Here is a 24,419-nt window from a genome sequence, read left to right as displayed (position 1 = left end):
AAAATTGTTTGTTCTATACCAATATTTAGTCCGATTGGTCTGCAGCTCATGTTTGCTGGAGCACTTCAAGGGCATGTCTGCGCATGGACTAACCTTGGAGCGAAAAATTAAAAGACTAATGAATGTCTGCTATAAATGGCAGAATGTCCTCAGTCAGGGTAAAAATAGTCCAGATAAACTAGATATGTCCTAGAAACCTCAATCACTGGCAAGCCTGTGCTTGTCCACTATCCAACATCAACATATGGAGACTTCTACTGTTGTCACCATCAGTTAGTACAGTGGGAGCAATACCTGGTGGGGGGGGCATAGGGGGGTGTAATGTTCCAGCACACGTTTTAAAAGAAAAGACCACAAGAAGTGAATTTTGCCTTCTCTTCAACACATTTCCACCACTTGATTCTCACAGATTGCGTTTTTCTAACCGAGTGGAGCTACAATGTTGAAGCAGGGGAACAAAGAAAAAAACCACAGTACTTTTTGGTGTGCACGGGGTGACGTTAAGTAAGATACACAACATTTGCATGGCAGACTTGGCAACAGCGCCACCCGAGGAAGGTTAGAAAGAATGCAACAACATTTGAATTCAGTTGTATTTGGGAGCATTTTTTAATAGTTTGAGTAATGAATTCTTCAGGAATCAGTATGTTAAATACATTTTTAGGGACAGTGACCAGCGACAAAATATTTCTTTAACATTTCCCCCTTTTGGAAAGAATTGGTATTTAACATGACAATGACTGGATGATATTGATTATATTTGTTCATGGCGTTTGACAATCGCTCCCTTTCTGTGTCCCTTGCAGCCCTGTCCAAAGGGAACAAGCCAGTGCACACCATCCTCCTGAACCCGCACGTGCACCTCATCGGGGAAAACGCAGCGTGCATCGCTTACATCCGACTGACCCAGTACATGGACGCCAGCGGCATGCCCCGCACCATGCAGTCCGAGGAGACCCGCGTGTGGCACCGCCGCGATGGCAAGTGGCAGAACATCCACTTCCACCGCTCGGGCTCGCCCACCGTCCCCTCCCAGTGAGTAGGCATCAGTACGAGGCGCCAACGGACAGCAGGCGGGCGCCCTGTTTTGAGTGTTTCACCTCGAGTGTAGCGGGGGGGGGGGGGGGCTGCAAGGTGTCTCAGTTTAGTAGTGACGGCGCGCACGCTTCTGACCACACAACAGATCCATCGGTTAGCGTCAAAGAAGCCTTCAAACCAGAGAGGTCATAGAAGTAATTCTTTTTCGTGTTTGAAGGAACACCTTAAAATAAGCATTTTGTACATCAGGTACTACACATGCCTTGAAATCTTGAAAAGGTTTTCCCAGCACAGACTACATGGTAAATGGACTGTACTTCACAAACAAATGCATTCTTCACATAATCTTTAAGAACCCAATCCTCCCAACCGTCTCATGCTCGCCTCGTACTGCACATTCACGGCAGTGCACGAGGTGTTTTTCCTCCATTTCCATACTTCCATATGAATCATAAAGGTGGTAACTGGTGGAAGCACAACAGTGGGTAGACAATGAGTGTGTACGGGTGGATCCCACTGAGTGATACTACTTTGCCAGCATGCAGATTGGTATTGGGCCCAGGCCTTTTAAAGGCATTAATTGGACCAGTGCTTCCTGCTTTCATGCTATTACATTTCTTAATATCTTCTGTGAAGAAGCGTCCATCATATTTTTCCACACGCAGTTCACATTCACATTAATGCCTTCTCTTTCTCTCTCTTTCTCTCTCTCTCTTTTTTGCAGTTAACGGTATATCGACATGTGGTCCCAAAAAAAAAAATCTCTAGTTGGGAAGTGAACGACCCCCGTCACCCCATACTCACCCCACCTCTCCCCTCTCCACTGACCCATGACAGGACATGACATTGCAGGATTCAAGTATTATTACGTTTTACTGTTTATTAATGAACGTCGTTCCAAACCACCACCAGGTGGCTGCACACTGTATTTGGACATTATGAAATGAGCATATTGACAATTTTTTGTTTGTTTTTTAAGATGTTTTGGTATGCATTTTAAATATAAAATAGAGCTGTTTTGAAATCTACTACTGTAACTTCTCCCATAAATGAGTTCCGTATTTTTCCGTGTATTTATGTGCGTGCAATACAGAAACATTTGGAAGATCAGAATGTTAAAATTGAGCTTGCTTTAGTTCTGGTGATGTATATATATATACATTGTGATTGTTGATAAAAAAAACATTTAAATTGCTATTCTTGCTATCAGAGGAAATAATAGTTTACGTAAAAAAACAGTTTATGAGCTACATTTATGTTTGCTATGAGCTACTGTTTGAATTGTCCGATTTCAATCTATAATACTAATTTAAATGTAAAGCGAAGCAGAGCAGCTTACACTTTGCATCAAGATATGTTTGCCTTTATATCAGTGAAATAAGAAATAAGAGAATGTAGCATATATGTAATATATGAAAATTTGTGTAGTGCATGGGGGGAATATTGTAAGTAAGATCATATGAAACTATAATATCTTCTGTTTGATTTGTGAATCACTGACTTTGTTTGCGTTTGTTATGTGGTGCATCTGTCCTGTCCCAAATGTTTCTAATGTCCACCAGAATCATAGAACTGTTGTAAAAACTATAACACATCCAGCGTGAATATCAGAACCTCATATCCAAAAAATAAACTCCCGGTTCCCGAAGCACCCCTTGCATTTTGTATAAAAACGAGTAAAAAACAAGCACATTTTTCATAATGTTTGTACTTGTATTGTATGACTGTGTGTATAGGGTTACTTTATTTTGCTCTCAGTCATTTCCAGTGTGTTACTCAGCCAATTGCAAAGAGAAGGTGGAGATGATGGAGAAGGCGCAAAGGCACTACGTCCTTCAGCTGTCACCTGGCTGTTGCTAAGTCCACAAGAGTTGTAAAGACATTGGACCGAAGAACATTGCAGTCCGACAGGGGGACAGGGTGATACGAGTCGGGACGTCTTCCCCTACGTTCAGTGCTTCTACCCAGCCGGGGGCCTCCTGGCCACAGCGGGACAGCGCCAGCGTCTTCGTCATCCTTCGTTTTGCTCTTTTCAATTGGTTGGTTTCTTCTTTTGTAAGGGGAAAGTGTGATAAACATTTATTTTGACGAAACATATGATGTCAACGCGATGCACCACTCCTTATATGGTGGGAACCTGTTGCCAGCACGGCAATAGATGGCTTAACATGTTTAAGAAATAAATAAATCAGCTTAAAGGTGTGATAATGAACGACCCTCAACTTGTGTTTTGTACCCTCTGCTGACGTGGAGGTAAGTGGCTGAAGTTGATTATTAGATGTATTTTCGTATGTTTCTGATCGCTGCCCTATTGTAATACATATATAATACACTACTTGTGTGTGTGTGTGTGTGTGTGTGAGAAAGAATGAAAGTATCTTTTCTTGATCCCCTTGGGGAAATTATTCTGTGCATTTAAGCAGGTAGTAGGTAGGGGTTGGGTGTCTTGCTCAGGGTCCCTTGGACATGGGGCAGGCAGGGATCGAATCACCAGCCCTCGGTTCCCAGCGCACCCTCTCTACTGCATGCATCGCTGTCGCATGTGTGTGAGGAGATACTGCTTTATTAAATTAGGTTATTCAATTATAATATTTCCGTAGCACTTTAAATAGGTTCATTTAATGTAATGATGACGTAAACTTTTTCACACAAATGTGTCTTAATTGAGGACAATATTAAGATTTTACGCAATTTTTACTGGCCACACTCATGGTGTACTTTGACCATATCAAAGAATGAAAGTTCAATTTTCCAGGTCATAACCCTCTGTACAGTGCACAATATTCAGATTTGTATTCAAATAAAAAAACAATGAGGCAATATGTAACCTCATTTGCAAGCAAATTGTTTGAAAATTCTGACAATATCAGACATTTCCCTTTGATAGACTACTGTAAGGTGGACTTTATCCAAATACAATAAGAAAAACTCCTACTTCAAGATACAAACCTTTCATTTATTTTAGGCCCTCTGAGGATATTCTGATAATCAAGGGTTTTATATTTTATAACCAGTTTCATGCTAAATTTGTGCAAATAATTGTTGAAATTGGACGTTTTCTAGTTTGTTTGATTATGGGATATTTATTAAATAGTGTTTATGAGAATATTTTATATATTTATATTATATATTACATTATATATACACTCACCGGCCACTTTATTAGGTACACCTGTCCAACTGCTCGTTAACACTTCATTTCTAAGCAGCCAATCACATGGCGGCAACTCAGTGCATTTAGGCATGTAGACATTGTCAAGACAATCTCGTGCAGTTCAAACCGAGCATCAGTATGGGGAAGAAAGGTGATTTGAGTGACTTTGAACGTGGCATGATTGTTGGTTCCAGAAGGGCTGGTCTGAGTATTTCAGAAACTGCTAATCTACTGGGATTTTTACGCACAACCATCTCTAGGGTTTACAAAGAATGGTCCGAAAAAGAAAAAACATCCAGTGAGCAGCAGTTCTGTGGGCGGAAATGCCTTGTTGATGCCAGAGGTCAGAGGAGAATGGCCAGACTGGTTCGAGCTGATAGAAGGGCAACAGTGACTCAAATAACCACCCGTTACAACCAAGGTGGGCATAAGAGCATCTCTGAACGCACAGTACGTCGAACTTTGAGGCAGATGGGCTACAGCAGCAGAAGACCACACCGGGTGCCACTCCTTTCAGCTAAGAACAGGAAACTGAGGCTACAATTTGCACAAGCTCATCGAAATTGGACAATAGAAGATTGGAAAAACGTTGCCTGGTCTGATGAGTCTCGATTTCTGCTGCGACATTCGGATGGTAGGGTCAGAATTTGGCGTCTACAACATGAAAGCATGGATCCATCCTGCCTTGTATCAACGGTTCAGGCTGGTGGTGGTGGTGTCATGGTGTGGGGAATATTTTCTTGGCACTCTTTGGGCCCCTTGGTACCAATTGAGCATCGTTGCAACGCCACAGCCTACCTGAGTATTGTTGCTGACCATGTCCATCCCTTTATGACCACAATGTACCCAACTTCTGATGGCTACTTTCAGCAGGATAATGCGCCATGTCATAAAGCTGGAATCATCTCAGACTGGTTTCTTGAACATGACAATGAGTTCGCTGTACTCAAATGGCCTCCACAATCACCAGATCTCAATCCAATAGAGCATCTTTGGGATGTGGTGGAACGGGAGATTCGCATCATGGATGTGCAGCCGACAAATCTGCGGCAACTGTGTGATGCCATCATGTCAATATGGACCAAACTCCCTGAGGAATGCTTCCAGCACCTTGTTGAATCTATGCCACAAAGAATTGAGGCAGTTCTGAAGGCAAAAGGGGGTCCAACCCGTTACTAGCATGGGGTACCTAATAAAGTGGCCGGTGAGTGTATATTGACCTTATATATCTTTTTTATAATAATTTTACCTATTATTTAAAAAAAATCTTTTCTATTTTGACCCTACATATTTTGACTTTTTTCACAATATTTTTTTTCCCATGACATGACTGGAATGATCTTAGATGGAGCAACCTACACGTCCCTGTCACTAATGCCAAATGCCCCAAATTTCTGTACTTTAAACCTTTAAACCTTTAACCTTTAAACCTGTACTTTAAAGGCGGATTGGTGCATCTTGGAGGATCAACCATGCTATTCATCCTTCCTGCATTGGTAAAGGCACAAGTGAGTTGAATTTGAATGTAACAGAGAATTGGAGGGTGGATGCACTAAAAAGGGTAAACAAATCTACACCCTGTGCCAGACTGCCAGTTTAAGGTTGTCCACAGGATGCCCTGAAGTAGACAGGTGATTGTCTTGAAAAATGCCCTCAGAGGCTGTAATAAGTTTCATGTCAGTGTGACCACTGAATGAGACACATCTGCTCATCTTTACTGACTCAACCGGCCTTCTCTCCCGTCAAAAAGGTGGAACCCTATAGGCTATGTAGCATGGCTAATAAGTGATAAAAGCTTAATTAGCATCAAATTTAGTCAATTCATCATCATTCTTGACAACACCATCATAACTCAAGTGAACACACCTTGTGTTTCTGCATAACCCCCAGGGTTCACTTCTCTGAAACAACCAGTGGGGACAATGCCCCCACAACTACCTCGGTAGTGCGCTCAAGACTTGGCAGGAGCGGGATTTGGACCCACTGGCTGCGCTTACAGAGACTTTCGGCTCCTTCTTGCACCCCTACACTACCAGTCCTGGACACATTTTGGCAACTTTGATTCTCCTATTTAATCTTGAGCATGTGAGCTAAACCTCAAAACTCTTTTTAAATGCTATTTCCACATCTGGGCTTGAACCCACAACCTTCAAGTGCAGTGCAGGGGCTTATGTCAGCAGCTCTTCCGCTGTGCTACTTCACCACACGCTAACCAGCTCTTTGTTTGTTGTATTTAACCTTGAGATTGCTACTCAAACCTGAAGTAAAGCCAAAGGCTCAAACCCAAGACTGGGCTTGAACCCACAACTCAAACTCTTTCAAAGCAGAAGTGATGTCTGCGTGAAGGGGCGTGAACCCACAACCTCAGACAGCAGGTTGGAGCCTGCAGCCCTTCAGTTGTTCCCTTCAAGCACATGCCTCATTGTGTCCGTTTCTCATATTAGACCTTGGGATTGTTTACTAAACCTCAAAACTGTTTCAAAGTTTACAGTTTGAAGCCCTGACTGCAACCAAACCCTCCTTCTGAGAGAGCAGGTTTGAACTGAGGATCCTCCACACTTCAGCCTTCCTGCTATTTCCCTGCACTGTTCCACCACACACCTGTTGATGCTTTTGAATCCAACCTCAATTCTCATAGATTCTCAGGCTGGAATCCACAACACAACACACTTGTCTGCTGGAATTGGTTGAACAAAAATAAAAATCCATGTGAAAAAAATTACTTCTCACTATTCTCAGGTCAAATATTTATGCAATTAAAATGCGATTAATTTCGATTAATTAATTACAAAGCCTCTAATTAATTAGATTAATATTTTTAATCGAGTCCCGGCCCTAATTTATATATTTAAGTGCAGTGGTGATCATTTTTCACCATATTGTTTATTTCCACTTTATTTATGCAATAGTCAGGCACCCTATTTAAATGTACAACCTCTAAAAAAGGGAAACACTCAAAACTGTACCGAGGTTAATCAGGTATGATGAAGAAAGTCTGTTAATATAATCAGGACTAAATAATGGAAAACAGAAGTGACCAAAGGGTAAAGGGAAAAATATATTGATTTCACTCTCACTTTTCTTAAGCTTTACTCACCGGTTTACTCTAAATTGAACCAAATTTTAAAATGGATCATCGTACTGTATACGAAAACCCATCAAACTCGTTTACAATGTTTAATAGTTAATATTAAGAAGAAAGTTATTTTCTCATAACATTGTATACAGATACAATGTGATCTCTTCACCCGTGCTACTGGCTTTTTAGAAATGTTTTTTTGCCGAGTATGTTACACTCACAAGGAATTTGACTTGGTGAATGGTACATAATAAATAAAATAAGTTGCTTTTGCATTTGCTGAACTCTTTTTTTAAAACATATAAATGTAAATGCAATGCATGGTGCTCTTTAGCTTATTGCATTCAAATATTGAAACCATCAATTTCAAATGATCATTTAAAACCTTATTGGGGCTTACGGTAGAGGAAAAGTGATCACGGCGCCCCCCATCAAACCTTTGCTGAGATAACGTAATTTGTCTTCCTGCTTTTCCAAAGAGGCGTTTAAACTAACTAAACATATTAAGTTCCATCATTCTTTACTAACATTAGACTGAGTGCATATTTCTCAGAAATCCCTCCCCTCCTACTCTGACCCTCTTTCCCAGGAATCGCTCGGTCCTTATCTCCTTCTCAGAAAAACACGGTGTATAAATTACCTGTCAGTTCCCTCTCCCCCTTTCTCACAAACCACTTTCCAGTCCTGCGGACGTGAAACGCCCTTTCTGTACATGCCTGTATCGATTTATGGTCTTGATGCATATAAACCTGTTTACGAGGCCGTCTGTACCATCTGGGGCAGTTTGCATGATTGCAAGCTGTTGTGGTTTTGTCCTTCTGCGCAAAAGTCTATTAAACATACAAACACAAATTTGTCTTTGTAAGTCTCCCTTTGTTCAGTCAAACTTCCACCACAAACGCTACTTGCACAGATTTCTTTGTGTTGCATTTGAAGCTTTCACATTGATTTAACGGTTGTATATTTTCCACTGGACAGAAGATGACGAAATGTAACCTCAGATGCTGTTTTCCTGTAAGTAAATTGTATTTTCATGCATACTCAATCATCCATAAATTCAAATCTGATTGGGCAGTTTATTTTCCTTTCTTCCATGCGACCATGATAACGCTATTTCAATAACATTGCATGTTATTTGTACTGAAACAACACATATAGACGTGGAAGATTACAGTGCTAGTTACATTATAATAGAGGAGGCCTGTGCTCCTGCGCCCAGTCGGGGGCTGCACAGATGGTCATTTGTTCATTCGTGTTCTCGAGTGAACTGGGCTAAAAAACATTCACAAGATATAAAAAGATACAACACCATACATTGGTAGACTTTTATTCTCGATCAGCCATAGACACTGCAGCCATGTTGTTGTTGTTGTTGTCTTTTTGATACAGTAATACATGCCCTAATAGATATTTGAATATGCATTGTATATGTATATAACTGTCATCATCACACAAAAGGGATGCTGATATTCAAATGAAAAGCATACCTATCACAGTGAACTTCCACTAATTTGCATTTTACATTTTTCTAAATCACAAAGTAAACGGTGACAGTGAAATAAATACATTACACGTTGTAGATACATAGAGTAGCGACGCTCAGATCTGTGAGTAATGGTAGCTAGAAGCTCTCAGCCGTGCGCGTGTGCCTGGTGCACCATCATCTTGGATTTAATCCTCGGCCAAAATGAAACTCTCTCTGTGGATGAGATAAACTCTACCCTATCCATATAGGGGGTGCCGCCTCCCGACATTCAGGAGAGCGAACACAGTTGGTGGGAAATCAATGTTTCTTTCTTTCTTTGCTGACAGAAACTTGCACACATTCTTTGATTTTTACCACTCGTAAACACACAGCACATGACCGCCCCCTGCTGGTCCAACCTCTCATTCAAAAGACACACTGGCAACAAGGAAAAAACACCCGATCACTTTGCCACTCATGTCTTTATCAGATTGTGACTCTGAAACAGCTGTGAAGATCAAAAATGTAACACGCAATCCAAATCAAATCCAAAAACCATAAAACGCCTTCATAATAATTCTGACTCCCACTGCCGATGCAGCATGCAGCTCTCACTCTGACAGCACAACCTCACTCACGTATTCACCATTCACACACCATCGACAAAAGAGCAACAGTTTACAAAAACCACAGAAAAAGTCAATGCATTTAAACCTAATAACATGGAGAGAAAGACGTAAGAGGAGAGCGAGGCAGAAGGGCAGTCCATAAAACTACAACGCAGTCAGGGCTGGGGTCATTATGACGTGGTGATGTTGATTAGTCATGCCTGCCCTACGTCCCATGAGCGATCGTTAATTCCTACGCTACTGATGTCCGTAATGTCAAGATTATAGGTAATATAGAATTCCCAAAGACAGATTACACATAGCCTACACAAAACACAGCAGCAGCAGCAGCGCTTAAAGTTTTTTTTTCTGTGTGACATCTTTACCTCCTGAATGGAAAGAGCGGAGAGACTAGCATAGTGGGTGGGACTGTTTCAAAGTCAGGAGTTTGTGGGAGGCAGTGCAGTGTGAGAGAGAGATTGTCCTTCAGTCCGAGCACCTACTCAGAGACTAGTGGCGGTGGGGTGCAGGTGAAGTGCTCTTTATGAGGTTGTGTGAATAGTATCCCTGTGTTTCCTTTGTTCCTCTACCACACCTTCAGGAATTAAAAAAAAAGTACCAATTCTGAAAGGGAAAGTTAAATGAGTCTGGGAAACAACGTAGAACTTTCTTTGGTCACAAAGAGTAAAACAACACCAGAACATGAGAAGAAAATCATAAGAACATCATACCAGCAAGGTCAGAAAATGAATTGTGGACAGAAAGTCAACTTCCAGGACTAAAATGGGAAGACAGGGGTAGCTTTGAGGTGCCGTGGTGCACACTGGGATTGAATGTGGCTAATGCATAGGATTAGGCGGGGGGGGCTGCGTAGCATGGGCAGAGCTAGGGACTAGAGGAGTGTTCCTCTACTCTTCCTCCTCCTCATTGTCCTTTTGGTCTTCGTTGCAGTGGTGAAAGAGCTGCTGGAGATGCTGCTGGAGGTCACATGGTCTTGAGCCTTCCAGAAGGACCTGCTCGCGCTGCCCAGCTCCCGTCACCACTGTCCGTCCAAGGGCACGACCTTCACGCATGTGGGCCCTGGACAGGGAAGCAGGGAGGGGGTGTAAACAAACAAGGGAGGACAGGTCAGCTAGAGCTTGCTATAGCTGCAGACTGTTATGGAGTCTATGGAGTCCAGCATTCAACACAGCACAACATCTCCCAGTTTCTCCATCTCTGGACTTTCACAGGGCCCTGCCTTTAATGCAATAACCTACATTTGTCCTGGATTTTTTGTACACCTGCTTTACCACCTGTTTGGCCCTGAAGTACATGACATATAGATGGCTATTTGGTATCTAGAGCATGCTTGTTCTTCTGAGTTTTCCAGTATGCCAAGTGGTTCAATTAGATCGACGCAAGCAAGCCACTCACACACGCCCTGAACAGTTTCATGTTCTCTGTCAGTCTCTCATTCCACCACACGGGGAGCTCTGTTCTGATAAAACCTCTCATATGACCTACTCCATGAAGGCATGAAATGGAGAAAACAGTACTTGCTTAAATGGGAATGATCTGATTGTGGAAAAATGAAAAAATCCAAAAGGAGACTTGATATCGGTCAATATAGATGTGAGCTGCTTTATGTACAGAAAGGGTTACGAGGACAGCAGCGAACCTGTTTGAAGTCTTTCTGGGCAAAGGGCAGGTCGGAGGCCAGCGATGGATCGCCCTGCTGTGTCTTTGTCCTTTCACCCTCCACCACCTTTGTTCTTTCTACGCCGCTGACCCTGCAGCTTTCAGCGGTCGCCCGGCCTGATGCTGAGAAATCCTCACATGCAGAAAATGTTCCCTGAACCAGGAGAAAAATTGATTTGTTTGTTATTAAACAGCTAACACTATACAAGTTGCCATATTGGATATTTTCTAGGAAAGAGAATAGACAAAAATACTGGAGACACACCTGCGTGTGGTCCCCCTCGCTCTTCAGAACAGTCCGCTTCACAGCGTCAGAGTGTCCACCTGCAGCCGCCGCACGGACGGACGCCCGGGGGGCTCCCTCTGAGGACGCCGCTCGCTCCACGCCGTCGGCGGAAACACACGTCCGGAGAACCGTACGAGTGACCTGAGGAGGTCGTGTGTTTAAAGGGCGTCAAAGGAAAACGTGGTAACACTTTACATTGACCATCATATTAAATGGAAAGTTACTGAAACTTTAGTTTATAATTATATTACTTTTAATGTATATTATACAAATGTAATATTCAGTATTCAATGATTACAAAATATTTGTAAACTGTGAAGAAATAGTTTGGAAATCAAACATCTATAATCATTACACAGACGGACCAGATTTATGTAACACTTTTGGTTAATATCATGGCTAACATCCTTAGATAAACATTATCTGGATGGCTATTATAAAGCCACAATGGATTATTATTCTAATACTTTTCCAAAGCATCTGCATCATTTAGATGAATAGTTAATGATTGGTGTCTGGTCCATCTATCACAGTAACATTTATATAAATTTCATGAACAATATTGTTTTAAAAATCACATGTATTAAGATAATGTAATCAGTTATTGTCACTTATCACCTGTGGCGCAATGTATTGTATTATTGCTTAAATAATATTAATAATTTGATATTACACAATATATATATATATAATGAAATAACTAATTACTACTAATAATTAGTTAAAATTATTAATTAATATACCTTTGTTGACAGTAAAATAACTAAAAGTAACTATCAACCATTTGTTGATGGTGGTTATTAAAAAGTTTGACCAAAACAACCAAGTTTTAGAAGCCAATGCTGTGTGTTTCGGAAGGAAACGGAACAATTTGACACAAATGACGCATTGATATTGCTGCAAACAAATCACAAATGAGTTTTGTTCGACTGTCACTACCAGTCTGACTACAGCCATGTGCCATGTGCATGAGACAATCTGCCGTTACCTTTTTGACAACGACGTGTCCATTTTCATCCTGGTACTTTTCCTCCGTCACAGACTGAGTGGAGAGGTCGGGCATTTCATCGGCCTGTGAGGATCGACACAGACAATAATCAGCACTGCAGACTCGGGTCAGTGCTTGAGTTAATCGGTTTAATCCTCCACCTCAAACACGTTAGGGATGCAAAAACGTACATTTTAGGTCGTACTTTTGAGAGAAAACAGGGACTTAAGGATTGAGGAAACAGACAGGTATTTGTCAAAAGAACAACAAAGACGGGCTCACAGCAACAAAAATCACCTCCGTGAGGTTCAGCCATCGACCAAAAGCACATTTGGTATCAACCCCAGTTATTTTAATCCTCAAACACCATTTTTCCTATCGTTTTGATAAAAGGTTGTTAGACAGTTAACATTTGAAGTTAACAGTGAGGACGAAGCCTGGTTAGCGTGTCACTCTGAACGTTACACACTTCATGCCAACTGAAAGCGTCAGAAATCAGATACCTGAATGATAACTCTTCTTCTAACTATTCTGGTGGTAAAAAAAATCATCATCAGAACTTTCTGACAAAGATCCGAGCTCTGCGGTGACCTCCTGACCAAGCAACTCAAGTCCATTAAGATTGAATAAACACAGTAAAAATGTCCAAACCTTTGACTGGTATTGTATATTTGCACCAAAGCAAGCAATAAGCAGAGTGATATGGTGCACTTTCCAATTAAGTATTACTATTAGAAATGACAATTAACTTGCATATATTACATTGGAAAGTACAACATGGCAGTCTGTAACTAGGATAAAAGGTACGTTATATTATATGCAAAAACATATCATGCTGTATTTTAATTGAAGAATTGTGGTTATGTATCTTATGATATCACTCTGAGGGATGCAGTCGGTTACAGGCAGTAGGGACATGCTGAGTTAGGACTGGTTAAAATCTAAAATCAAAATAAAATCAGGGTTGAGAAGAGTTTTGAATCGCATCCATGTGGCCAGAGGTGTAGCAGCCATTCCTCCTCTAAAGCAAATATCATATTTAGTTAAGCTCAGCTCCAGGAAAAAAAGCTTGCACGTTGAGGAGAGTTTACCAAATCTCATCTTACCCTAGATGTCCTAGATTCAACAGCATCATCATACTCCCCAATGTCACAGACAGGAGGTGCTGTTGAAGTCTCACACAAGGAGAATTCTTCATTTGATGAATGGTGTCGTAATTCTTCTTTCTTTTCATGTACATTATAAGGAGGCTCCAGGACAAAAAGAGTCTCCTCATAATCTTCACTTCCAGAGGACAACCACATTTTTGGATTCTCTTTTTCCAGCACACTAACATGGCAGAGATTAACCTCAGGTGTATCTCTGTTTGACCTAGCACTAGCCTCGGGTTCATCAGGATCCGCCTCAGACTCATCTGAAGCAGCCTGTATGCAGTCAAAGAAAGGCTGTGCATCAGAGTGTTCAAAGCTTGGGCCGTCTGCACCACTGTGTACACCTTCTGGGTATTCTGGAGGCAACTGGGTATACATGGTTGTGGTAGAAGAGATTTCTCCGTACCCAGATGGGATGCGATACTCCTCATCGGAGGCGGAGGAATTCTCTGACTCTACCGGAGTCCGATTCTCCTCTAAACGCTGTCCTCTGGCCGTTGGCCTATCCTCATCTGAGGAAAGCTCCAAGGTCCCTGGGGAGGGGTATGCCATCAGTTCCTCGAAGCTAAACTGTCTGGCAGATAAAACCGTGTCCGGAGTCAAATCCGAAAGGGACTGGGAAGAGACATCTTCAGTCTGAGTGGCTTCAACAAAAGTGACCTCCCATAAATGTGTAAGTTCATCTTGGATACTCTGTGTTGGTATTCCTTCCGTCACACCCATTGAGTCTTGAGATGATGCAGCTGATTGAAGTTTTTCTGGACTTTCTAGAATATCGGTTCTAGAATCTTCCTTACAAAGAGTTGCCAGGTGTTCCTCCGCTATGTCAGAAGGACTCTTGACTGAAGGAAGTGTAGCATTTTCATCACATGTGCTGGACTGGAACATCTCCACAGTAAAACTGGAGTTCGGTGACACCATCACTTCACAAAATGTTTCAGGGCGTTCTGGAGTTGAAAGGAAGTCAGCAGGATATAAAGGGCTATCCTTTCGATTATCAATATTTGATTGTTCACCAGTCTCAAAGGCTTTGATCTGCCCTAGATCAGGAGTGACTGAGACAACTTGAGTTTCATCTTGAATGGATGTTTGGACATGTGTAGGCTCCAGGGCTGCTGCACATGTGTGGTTAGTAGCTTCAGCGAGCTGTATGGTAGATGACATGCTGACTCCTAGGCTACCACTTTGTTCTGTATGGCACTGATCTCCAGGAGAAAGGCTGGCAAACTCACACACTTGATCAGCTTCAGAGCTTTCATCACTGAATTCTAACAGAAGCAGGTCAGGGGTCTTTGCTCTAAATGTAAGATTCATTGCCTCCAAATCGGACAACAGCTGGTCAAGCTGAGGAGACCCAGACTTGGGTGGTGTTGGTGTGGACTCTGAGGATGGGATGACTTGGTCATCGGAACTTTCTTGAGCTGTTTCACAGAGTAAGTAGTCTTGGGTCGCTGGAATTGGTTTAGCTAAGCCAGGATTTTTACTTTGCTCTTTTTGCTCTGGTGAGGGACTATGAGCGCTCAATGGGAATTCAGATGGGTCAAAGGTACCTGGAAATGATGATTCTAGCTTTTCAGTGGAAAGTGTGTTGGAAACATGTGACAAGGAAGGTGTCTCGGTTGGAAAGACCTGTGTCTGTCCAGAGTTAAAAAAAAATTGTCTTGGAGATTCTGAAAAACTTGTCCTGGAAGATGCTGTTGATACCTGCAATAAATTATAGAGTGGAGTGGAAACAAATACAAATAAATATGAATTATTTTGTTTGTGAGAAGATGATCTGTTTTTACGTAACAGATCAGGAAATTCACCCGTGGCCCACTTACATACTTAATACTTGGTAACAACAACAATTTGTCATAAAGATTGCAATTTAAACATATGCCATTCATGGAATTATTTACATGCTGAAATATTCAGATCATGTAATATATAGTCTTAAATATTTGCATTTTTTCATTGAAAACACAAATATTTTACAATAATGAAAGCAGGGCACAAGTGAACTTCAGTCAAAATCAATGTATGCTGTAAGATGATGGTGGACATGCCTTATGCCATACCTATTCAAGTTAGTGTTTGCTGCCTTGTTAGGATAAAAGGGCAGAAAGCACTGCACAATGATATTGCTAAAGCCACTGTTTTATTTGTCACAGTCACGCCACAACACCACGACTGTCTTCCCCACCTTCAGAAAGGCACACAACTCGTTACTACAGTAATTACAACAGCCAACAGAACGCTTCATTAACAATCAAACCTTTTAAAAAAGCATGTACTATTTTAATAAGTCATGTTGGGTCCCCTACCAAGACATTTGTGATAACCGAATGTGGAAAAGGGCCCTTAACTTTTCTATGGAAAATGTCTAGCTGCAGACATGCTATAATGTCACATCTAATATAAAAACTGAACGGAATGGTTGGTTTAGAGTTGTATGTCTGAGGTCTAACTGGCTCTGTTCAACTTATGTTCAGCACCCTGTTACGACCCCGCCCTTCACCTGCTTGCCTGCTGGTGGCGGTGTCTTCCAGGGAGGGCGTGAGAGATCGCACACCCCTGCTCCCATATTACCTTTTGATTGTGGAGGGGATAAAACTCTAGTTTCCCCTCTCAACAGCCCGCCTCTTCCTCCAGGGGAGCGACTGCCTCTGGAGACGTCACTTTGGCCTACCTTTGTTGTCTTATCCAATGCATACCAACCTTTTCTCTCTCCCCCCATTTGGACTATGATTTTCCCTTTTTGTTTGAACCTAGACTTTGTTGACTTTGTTTAGTTACAGTTATTGTAAAAGATTGAATAAACTCTTTCAGTTAATTTCAGTGGGCTTGTGTTCTTTATGTTGCGGTCAAAACGAGCTGGCCGTAACATAAATTGGGGGCTCGTCCGAGATTCCTATGGGGGTAGGAAACGTTGGTGAGTATTGGTTGTATGTGTGTGTATTTTTGTGAATGGTTACCTTTATAATGGAGAACTCTGGTTAGTTTAGAGTGTTTCCAGCTGGATTGTGAAAACAGTCCTTCCAACGGAGCACTGTTTGTTGTTTTGTTTTGTTATTTTGCCTTTCTTGTTTTTGGAGGTTATCCTGGGTGGAGATTCGCTCTCTGTAGGGGGTACGCTTCCGGACTTTCAGTTGTACTGATTGTCGCGGAGCTCAGCGTTTAATGTCGCCTCGAGCCCGGTACATCTCTGAAGACCAGGTAGGATTCAGTTAGTGTGTTCTGAGTTAGGGGCTGGAGTTTTCTCGTATTATAAACGGTAAACCATTCTACAAAATAAGTAAAGATAAATCATTGTGTTAATGTGTAGAGTGTGGTTTCTTTTCGCGCTTACACTATGTTTTGACTTGTGGGAAGTCTTCGGAAGTTTTGTGAATGAAGGTTGTGGAATACGGTGACGTGATTCCTATTTAGAAGCAGTGGCTTATGGGAGTTGTATTTCGAGTAAACAGCGTCTCACGTGTGTTAGATTGTAGTCTCGTTTGTGTCACTGTGCCTATACAAATACGAACAAAATGTCTTCGGTGCTCGAAGATTTCTTTGCGTGTCCATCAGCAGCTTTGCTTGAGAGTTGTACAAAGGAGCAGTTGGTACAAGTTGCCGAACACTTCAGTGTTGATCTTACTTCTCAGGAAAAAAGGCTGAAGGAAACTATGATGACTACGTTGAAGCGATCACTTGTGGATAGAGGAGTTATGGAGGTAATTAGTGAATCGTTTGTGCCGACCCCTGCTGAGGTTGATAGTGAAGGTGAGACCAAATTTCCTGAATTGTCTGTGCAAGAGAAGCAATTGTGTTTAGAGGCCGCGAAAATTCGTGCTGAACGTGACGATCGCGCTATGAAAGAGCGCGCGGCAGAAAGAGAATACCAGTTAGCCATGCGAAGAATGGAGTTTGAGGTTGAGAAGGAACGTGCCGAGAAAGCGTTTCAGATAAAGAAGTTGGAGTTGGAGTTAGCAGTAAAGACCGCTGAAGTTTCACAAGCGAATTTGCCTCCTGGTTTACCGCAGCGGGCAAATCCCGGTGAACCTGTGTTTGACGTTCACAGGAATATGAAATTAGTTCCGCCATTCTCTGAGAAGGAAGTGGATAAATATTTCTATCACTTTGAACGTGTTGCTTTGTCCATGAAATGGCCGAAAAGCTTTTGGACCTTATTGTTACAGTGTGTGTTCACAGGTAAAGCACAGGAAGTTTATTCTGCACTCTCACTGGAACAGAGTGGTGAGTATGAGGTCGTGAAATCTGCTGTGCTACATGCATATGAACTCGTGCCTGAGGCATATCGTCAGAAATTTAGAAATTTGAGTAAAACTGATGAATGTACTCACGTTGAATTTGCCAGAGAAAAGGAGAACTTGTTCGATCGTTGGTGTACTTCAAGGAAAGTTACAACTAAAGAACAGTTAAGAGAATTAGTCCTCTTGGAGGAGTTTAAACATTGTGTTCCTCATGTTGTAGCCAGGTATCTCACTGAACACAAGGTGGATACACTTTCTGAAGCAGCTGTCATGGCTGATGAATTTGTGTTAACCTATCGTGGGTCATTCAGTTCAGTCTGTCCTAAAACCAGCGACATGAGTAAGTCTAAGTTTTGCTTTCAACCTAAGACGAAGTCTCCTGTGATGAGTAGGAATATTAAGGCGACAGTTGCTGAACATTCTAGTAAAATTGCACTCTCACGAGACATGGTTTGCTTTTACTGTAAAAAGCCTGGTCATAAAATATCTGACTGTCTTGTTCTTAAAAGGAAAGAGAGATTTTCAAAACCTGTTGCTTTGGTTTCCACTTTACCGTTCATCATTGACACTTGTGAGGAGAACGATTGTCATTTATCCAATTCTAAGGATAAATCTGTTGATCAGAGTGTAAGTTCGTCCGTGGACTATACACCTTTCATAACTGAAGGGAACGTGTCATTGCTTGGTTCAAAGGAAACTGTGCCAGTGCGTCTTCTTCGAGACACAGGAGCCGCACAGTCGTTTCTTTTAGAGGGAATTTTGCCTTTAACGACTGAAACCGCTACTGGATCTCAGGTACTAGTGCGAGGTTTTGAGATGGGGTTTGTTGAAGTGCCTTTACATCGAATCCATCTGTCCTCAGCCATCATATCTGGTGATGTAGTAGTTGGTGTTCGTTCTGCACTTCCAGTCCCTGGGATTACGTTTATTCTGGGAAATGATTTAGCAGGTGGAAATGTTTGGGGACGGAGTGGTGTTGCAGCTCCGCCCATAATCTCATCTATGCCCAGGAAACCTGATGTGGACAACTGTAGAGAATTTCCTGATTTATTTCCAGCCTGCGCAGTTACTCGATCCATGGCAAAACCACAATCTGATAATCAAGTCGAAGTTCCATTACATGACACTTTCTTTTATACTTTGAACACAGGTGAGCAAGGATCTGAGGAGTCTAAATGTCCTGAGCAAAAAGACCTGAAGTCCTGCTCTTCGTTGCAGACAGATTCTACAGTGCTGCAAAGTGAATCTGCTGCTACACCTGCGGTTCTGTCCACTCCTGAGAAAACCCATGTTGATCTCTCAGATGTTGATGACTGTTCTTTAACTTCTTTGTTCCAGGTCTCTCGAGAGGACTTAATTAGAGCTCAACAGAGCGATGACACTCTTAAGTCTTTATTTTCTGCAGCAGCGTCTAAGAAGTGTTCTGATCATCAATCCTCTTCGTACTTTCTTGATGATGGTCTGCTTTGTCGAACAGTGGTCCTGCATAAAGCAGTTTCGCTGGAACCTAAAACACAGATTGTGGTTCCTTTTTCGATGAGAGATGCTGTGTTGCATTTGGCTCATCAAGGTCTTGCTGGTCATACCGGCGTCCACAAAACGTATGATCGGGTTTTGCGACAGTTTTATTGGCCTAAAGTAAAACGCGATGTAGCAAAACACATTCGATCCTGTCATACATGCCAGATTACCGGTAAGCCAAATCAAAAAGTGCCTGTAGCTCCATTACAGCCTATTTCTGTCGTGTCCACTCCTTTCGACCATTTAATAGTTGACTGTGTTGGTCCTCTGCCCAGGTCTAAGACTGGTCACCAATACCTTTTAACTGTTATGTGCCAGACTACTCGTTATCCAGCTGCTTATCCGTTAAGGTCTATCACCACAAAATCTGTCCTGAAGGCCCTCACTAATTTTATGTCGACCTTTGGAATTCCCAAAGTTATTCAGTCCGATCAGAGTTCGAACTTTTTGTCCAAACAGTTCTCAAAAGCCCTGCGTCAACTGAGAGTCAAACACAATATTTCTAGTGCTTATCATCCGCAAAGTCAAGGAGTTCTTGAGAGGTTTCATCAAACCCTGAAGTCCCTTTTGAGGTCATATTGTGTGGAGCTCGATGCGGATTGGGAAGAAGGTCTGCCGTGGATGTTACTAGCGATACGTGAGGTAATCCAAGAAAGCCTTGGGTTCAGCCCAAATGAATTAGTGTTCGGACATGTAGTGCGGGGACCTACGGCTGTGTTAGCTGATGAGTGGCGAACGTCTGAACCTTCTGAGAATATATCAGATTACGTTGGTGGATTCCGCCGTAGACTGTATGAAGCACGAGCTCTCGCTAAAAAGAAGTTGAGTAAGTCTCAAATGAAAATGCAAAAACATTTTGACAGGAAAGCTAAGCTGAGAGAGTTTCAGGTTGGTGAACAAGTACTGGCTTTGTTGCCTCTACCTGCCAACCCATTTCAAGCTAAATTCACAGGACCCTACAGTGTGGCTAAACGTCTTTCAGATAATAACTATCTGTTGAATACTCCTGACCGGAGAAAAAAACAACAAGTCTGTCACAGCAACCTGTTGAAGTTAGATACAGATCCTGTTTGTTCTGTTGTTGTGAATGTAGTAAACTCTTGTGACTCTTTTCCAGAATCGTCTCCTCTCTTTAACAGCACGAGTGAAGATTCTTTGGAGAATGCTGATGAGGATGGAAGTTTTCTTTCTCGAGGAAAAGTCGACGGACGACTTAAAAACTCTGAGATCCTTCTTAAACTGTCCTCTCATCTTTCTTATCTGCCAGAGATGTTGGAGCATGAAGAGGAGCAGAAGACGTTTTCTCGGAAATCTAGAAATTTTGTTGTATCTTTTCTTAGTGTAGTGACTGTTTCCTTGTTTTTTAGATTCGTGGTCGAATCTTTTTTGAGGAGGGAGGTGTTACGACCCCGCCCTTCACCTGCTTGCCTGCTGGTGGCGGTGTCTTCCAGGGAGGGCGTGAGAGATCGCACACCCCTGCTCCCATATTACCTTTTGATTGTGGAGGGGATAAAACTCTAGTTTCCCCTCTCAACAGCCCGCCTCTTCCTCCAGGGGAGCGACTGCCTCTGGAGACGTCACTTTGGCCTACCTTTGTTGTCTTATCCAATGCATACCAACCTTTTCTCTCTCCCCCCATTTGGACTATGATTTTCCCTTTTTGTTTGAACCTAGACTTTGTTGACTTTGTTTAGTTACAGTTATTGTAAAAGATTGAATAAACTCTTTCAGTTAATTTCAGTGGGCTTGTGTTCTTTATGTTGCGGTCAAAACGAGCTGGCCGTAACAACCCTAAGACATAATACAGGTCCTTGAATGTCCTTAAGCATGAATCAAAGTGGTCAGGCAGTTCAAGGAATCACATCCAAGTCCATCGGTCAGCCAGTGGTCTATGTAGCATGTGAGAACATTCCTTACCAGCTGGACAAAAAGCGCACGTAACTAAGAAAGGGTCACTATTTTCCATTAGTAGTGCTTCACAAAGAAAACTGCAAAAATGCAAACATGCCACAGACAGAGAAGCCTCCTAGCATTATTAGTGAAGGGTTGAGGATCAGTTCTAAATTCACACTTAATGTATTAATTTTGAAAGCAACACTGCATTCACTGCTCAGCAAGAGTTCGTGCTGTCTTACCGGAGCCTTGCTCTTATCCTCGTTACATGGATTTTCTTTTCGTGTTCATGGAAAAACAATCTTGGGCCTGTGTCATCTTTAATTGTGATTCAAGGTTGGTCCGTTTGCTCGTGCACATTGGATCTTCATTCCACTTATGCTCTTTTTGCTCAAGTTCATTCATGGGAAGCCTCCACCAGCCGGACAGCGTCAAGATATTTTGTTATTTAAAATTGTGTTCTACAGATGGAATGTGACTCAACTCATTGCAAAACTGGCTAATGCTATATGATCTGTTATCATGTAGTCAAGGATATATTCTGTCCTAGTAAGAGGCTTGACCAAAAAGACTGGTGAATTGTGTTTGAGGAAAAAGCTATGGGTCCCGTCTCAACTCGTTAAGTTAGTAGCATGAGTATTTCAGGATGTTAAATAATTATTGTAAGATCAGGTTCTTTTCAGTGGGATGCTGAGGAAGGCTGTAATGGTTTGGAGTCTGGTAAGATGTTTTCATAATGATAAGATTTTGCTGAGCAATGTGGGTCTCTCCTCCTGACTTATAAATCTTTGAATTTGTCGGCAGGAACAGTCTCCTCTGGCAGACTTTCCTCACTAGGAAGCAAGTTTGAAACGTCATCTAAATCTTCCATTGATTCAATCATTTGAGGAGTAGGTGGTGCTAACTCAGACAGCCAGTAGTCAAGAAATGTCTGCTTGTACTGCACGTTTGACAACATGTCAATGGAGGACTCTTGTAATTCCCTGTCCAACACAATGGACTCCGGAGAGTCCGGTCGGATTTCGTCAAATAATCTATCAACACATGGATTACCAGAATCTCTTCCCAGTATCATGGAGTCTGGTGAAACTGATCCATTTTCTGACAAATTAAAGCAATAATAAGGTTGAAAGTCAAAGTGAGGAATTTGTGAGTCAGGAGATAGGGCGGTGAACTCATCAAGTGACGAGAACGATTCCGGAGACGGCGGTCTCTGCTGAATGAATATTATTTCAGGTGCTGGTAGCGTATATGAACAAAGTGTGGGACTGTTATTAAATTCCCTTTCAGCAACATGCTGGTGAGAACCTGTGGTTGCTGTTTCACCTATTTCAGAAGGTTTTTCAAAAGAAGATTCATAAACTCGTATTACAAAACAAGCACAGTTTCCCTTATAGGGTGGATCGTGCAAATGGGACATTAAGTTCTTGAGAAGAGGCTTTTGTGTTATTGTGTATTCTTTATCATGTATTGTGGAATCAGGTGATTCATATTCAGAGGGGAGAAGTCTGAGTTGTATCAGTTTTTTCTCATGTAGGCCTAATGGGTTTCCAGGATGTAATTGTTTGAGGTCAGAGAAAAAAATATCGTGGGCTGATATTTTTTCTTCAAAGAAGAAATTTGCTTGATTTTCGATACTAATGAGTCTCACAACATCGGCATTTTTAAGTGTTGAAGTAACAGGAAAAAGGTGACATTTAGGTGCACTTAATCTAAATTGCTTAGTTTCCATTAGTGAAGAGAGTGAATCTGGTGAATCTGGTCTTAGGTCATCCAACAAATTCTCAACATAAAATCTGTGCGATAAAGAACTGTGTTTAAATGAAACCACAGATTCTGGGGAAGATGCTCTAATCTCTAACCAGTCCTGAAGGGGTAAAATGTCTGAATTGGTGGACTCAGGGGTAAACGTCCTGCTACTAAATAGTTTATGTATTTCAACGTCTGATGAACTTGACTGCGAAGACTCTGGTCTTGTGTCATCAAACAGGGTTTCAAGACACAAGTCAGTGCCTTCCCAGTCTGAACATGTTGATTGTGGTGTAAAGGACTGGTGCCTAGAAGGTTCCACAGTATAACTGTTCAGCAAAGATCCAAAATGAGGAACAGGTGAATCAGCTGAGAGGGGCCTATCTTCACTTTGCGACGCCACTGACTCGGGAGACGCTGGTCTTAAATTGGTGAGCCAGTCCTCTATGGAGGAGTGAGTGGACTCCTTCTCTGACGACGTCAATGGATGGCGGATAAGCATTACCTCAAAAGGTTTGCAAACCAAAGAGTCGTCTACTGGTCTGTCATGTGAAATGCCCCGCACAACATCTGCATACGTAAAAGGTCTTGCAGAGGGCAATGATGGGGCTGCAGTTATATTTACACCTGTGTGTTTAGTGTCAACTTGTGAAATAAGTGAATATGGGGAGTCAGGACAGTTGCCATCAAACAATTCTTCTAGACCAGTTTCAAGACACTCACCATCTAAAAGTGCTGTAAGTGGTGATACTGCTCTACTTCCAGAATACTGTAAATAATAGTTACAATGTTGACCCTCTCATTTAATGTCATGTATGTAGGAAAAGAGCGCCGCTCCTGCAGGAGCAAATAGTCAAAATCGGAGGACACAGATTCTGGGGACACAGCTCTTTCACTAAATATTTGATGTAGTTTAAAGTCTGAGGAACCTGACTGCGGGGACTTTGGTCTGCTGTCATCAAGACCCAAGTCAGTGCATCTTTTAGAGTACTGTAAGTAATAGTTACAATGTTGACTCTTCATTTGGCCAAATGGAATGTGAGAAGACAAAGAATCTGACGAACCAGATTCTGGGAAGGATTCAAACTTTGGAGAAGTTTTTCCTGTTTCATCCAATGTCTTTTTAAGGTATAAATCATTCTCTGGCCCTCCCAATGGTGATCTTGACTCATTGTGCTCCTAATCGTTTTAAGCCATCTTCAAATAGTGCACATTTTCTCTCACTGTTTGCAGAACTAACTAAAAACGTTTCCGTGTTTGACACTGGAGCTAAGTTATTTGTAAACTTTAAAAGGCATTTTGGTCTAGTCACCAGGTCAAAGACCATTGGTCCGGATGTAGGTAGTTGTTGCGTATGACAAGTGTTTATAGATTGTTTGTGATTTTTTTGATCTGAACACGGGTTACTTCTGAATGAATCTTTCACCCAAAACAATATTTCATCGTGCTGTGAGGATTCTTGTGAAATGTTTGTTAAATCATTATTTAACTGTCCTTGTGATGACATGTTTTCAGGGAAGTGTGGTTCAAACTTAGAAAACCAGTAATCAAGGAACGATGGATTAACAC

The 24,419-nt window shown here is 41.9% G+C and overlaps 2 protein-coding genes across 12 annotated transcripts in view; one reads left to right on the top strand and one right to left on the bottom strand.

Moving 5' to 3' along the window:
• The window catches only part of camk2d2 (calcium/calmodulin-dependent protein kinase (CaM kinase) II delta 2), a 28,398-nt gene extending 25,148 nt beyond the window's left edge, over positions 1-3,250 (top strand). For 8 of the 9 annotated variants that reach the window (XM_062564307.1, XM_062564306.1, XM_062564310.1 and 5 more), the window contains 2 exons: positions 807-1,035; positions 1,763-3,250. In XM_062564307.1, coding sequence (XP_062420291.1) covers positions 807-1,035; positions 1,763-1,766 — 233 coding nt within the window. In that variant the 3' untranslated portion in view covers positions 1,767-3,250. Of the gene's footprint in view, positions 1-806; positions 1,040-1,762 lie in introns of those variants that run through there. The other variant, XM_037471041.2, reaches the window with a different exon arrangement.
• Positions 3,251-8,582: 5,332 nt separating this feature from the next.
• The window catches only part of LOC119218316 (ankyrin-2), a 37,876-nt gene continuing 22,039 nt past the window's right edge, over positions 8,583-24,419 (bottom strand). For all 3 annotated transcript variants that reach the window (XM_037472645.2, XM_062564516.1, XM_037472659.2), the window contains 4 exons: positions 12,299-12,382; positions 11,290-11,451; positions 11,005-11,178; positions 8,583-10,424 (listed from right to left, as the gene is read on the bottom strand). In XM_037472645.2, the coding sequence (XP_037328542.2) occupies positions 10,410-10,424; positions 11,005-11,178; positions 11,290-11,451; positions 12,299-12,382 (435 nt within the window). In that variant the 3' untranslated portion in view covers positions 8,583-10,409. The remainder of the gene's footprint in view (positions 10,425-11,004; positions 11,179-11,289; positions 11,452-12,298; positions 12,383-24,419) is intronic.

The sequence above is a fragment of the Pungitius pungitius genome, chromosome 9 (assembly GCF_949316345.1).
Source record: "Pungitius pungitius chromosome 9, fPunPun2.1, whole genome shotgun sequence".
Classification (NCBI taxonomy): domain Eukaryota; kingdom Metazoa; phylum Chordata; class Actinopteri; order Perciformes; family Gasterosteidae; genus Pungitius; species Pungitius pungitius.
This window is presented reverse-complemented; position numbering and strand designations above follow the sequence as displayed.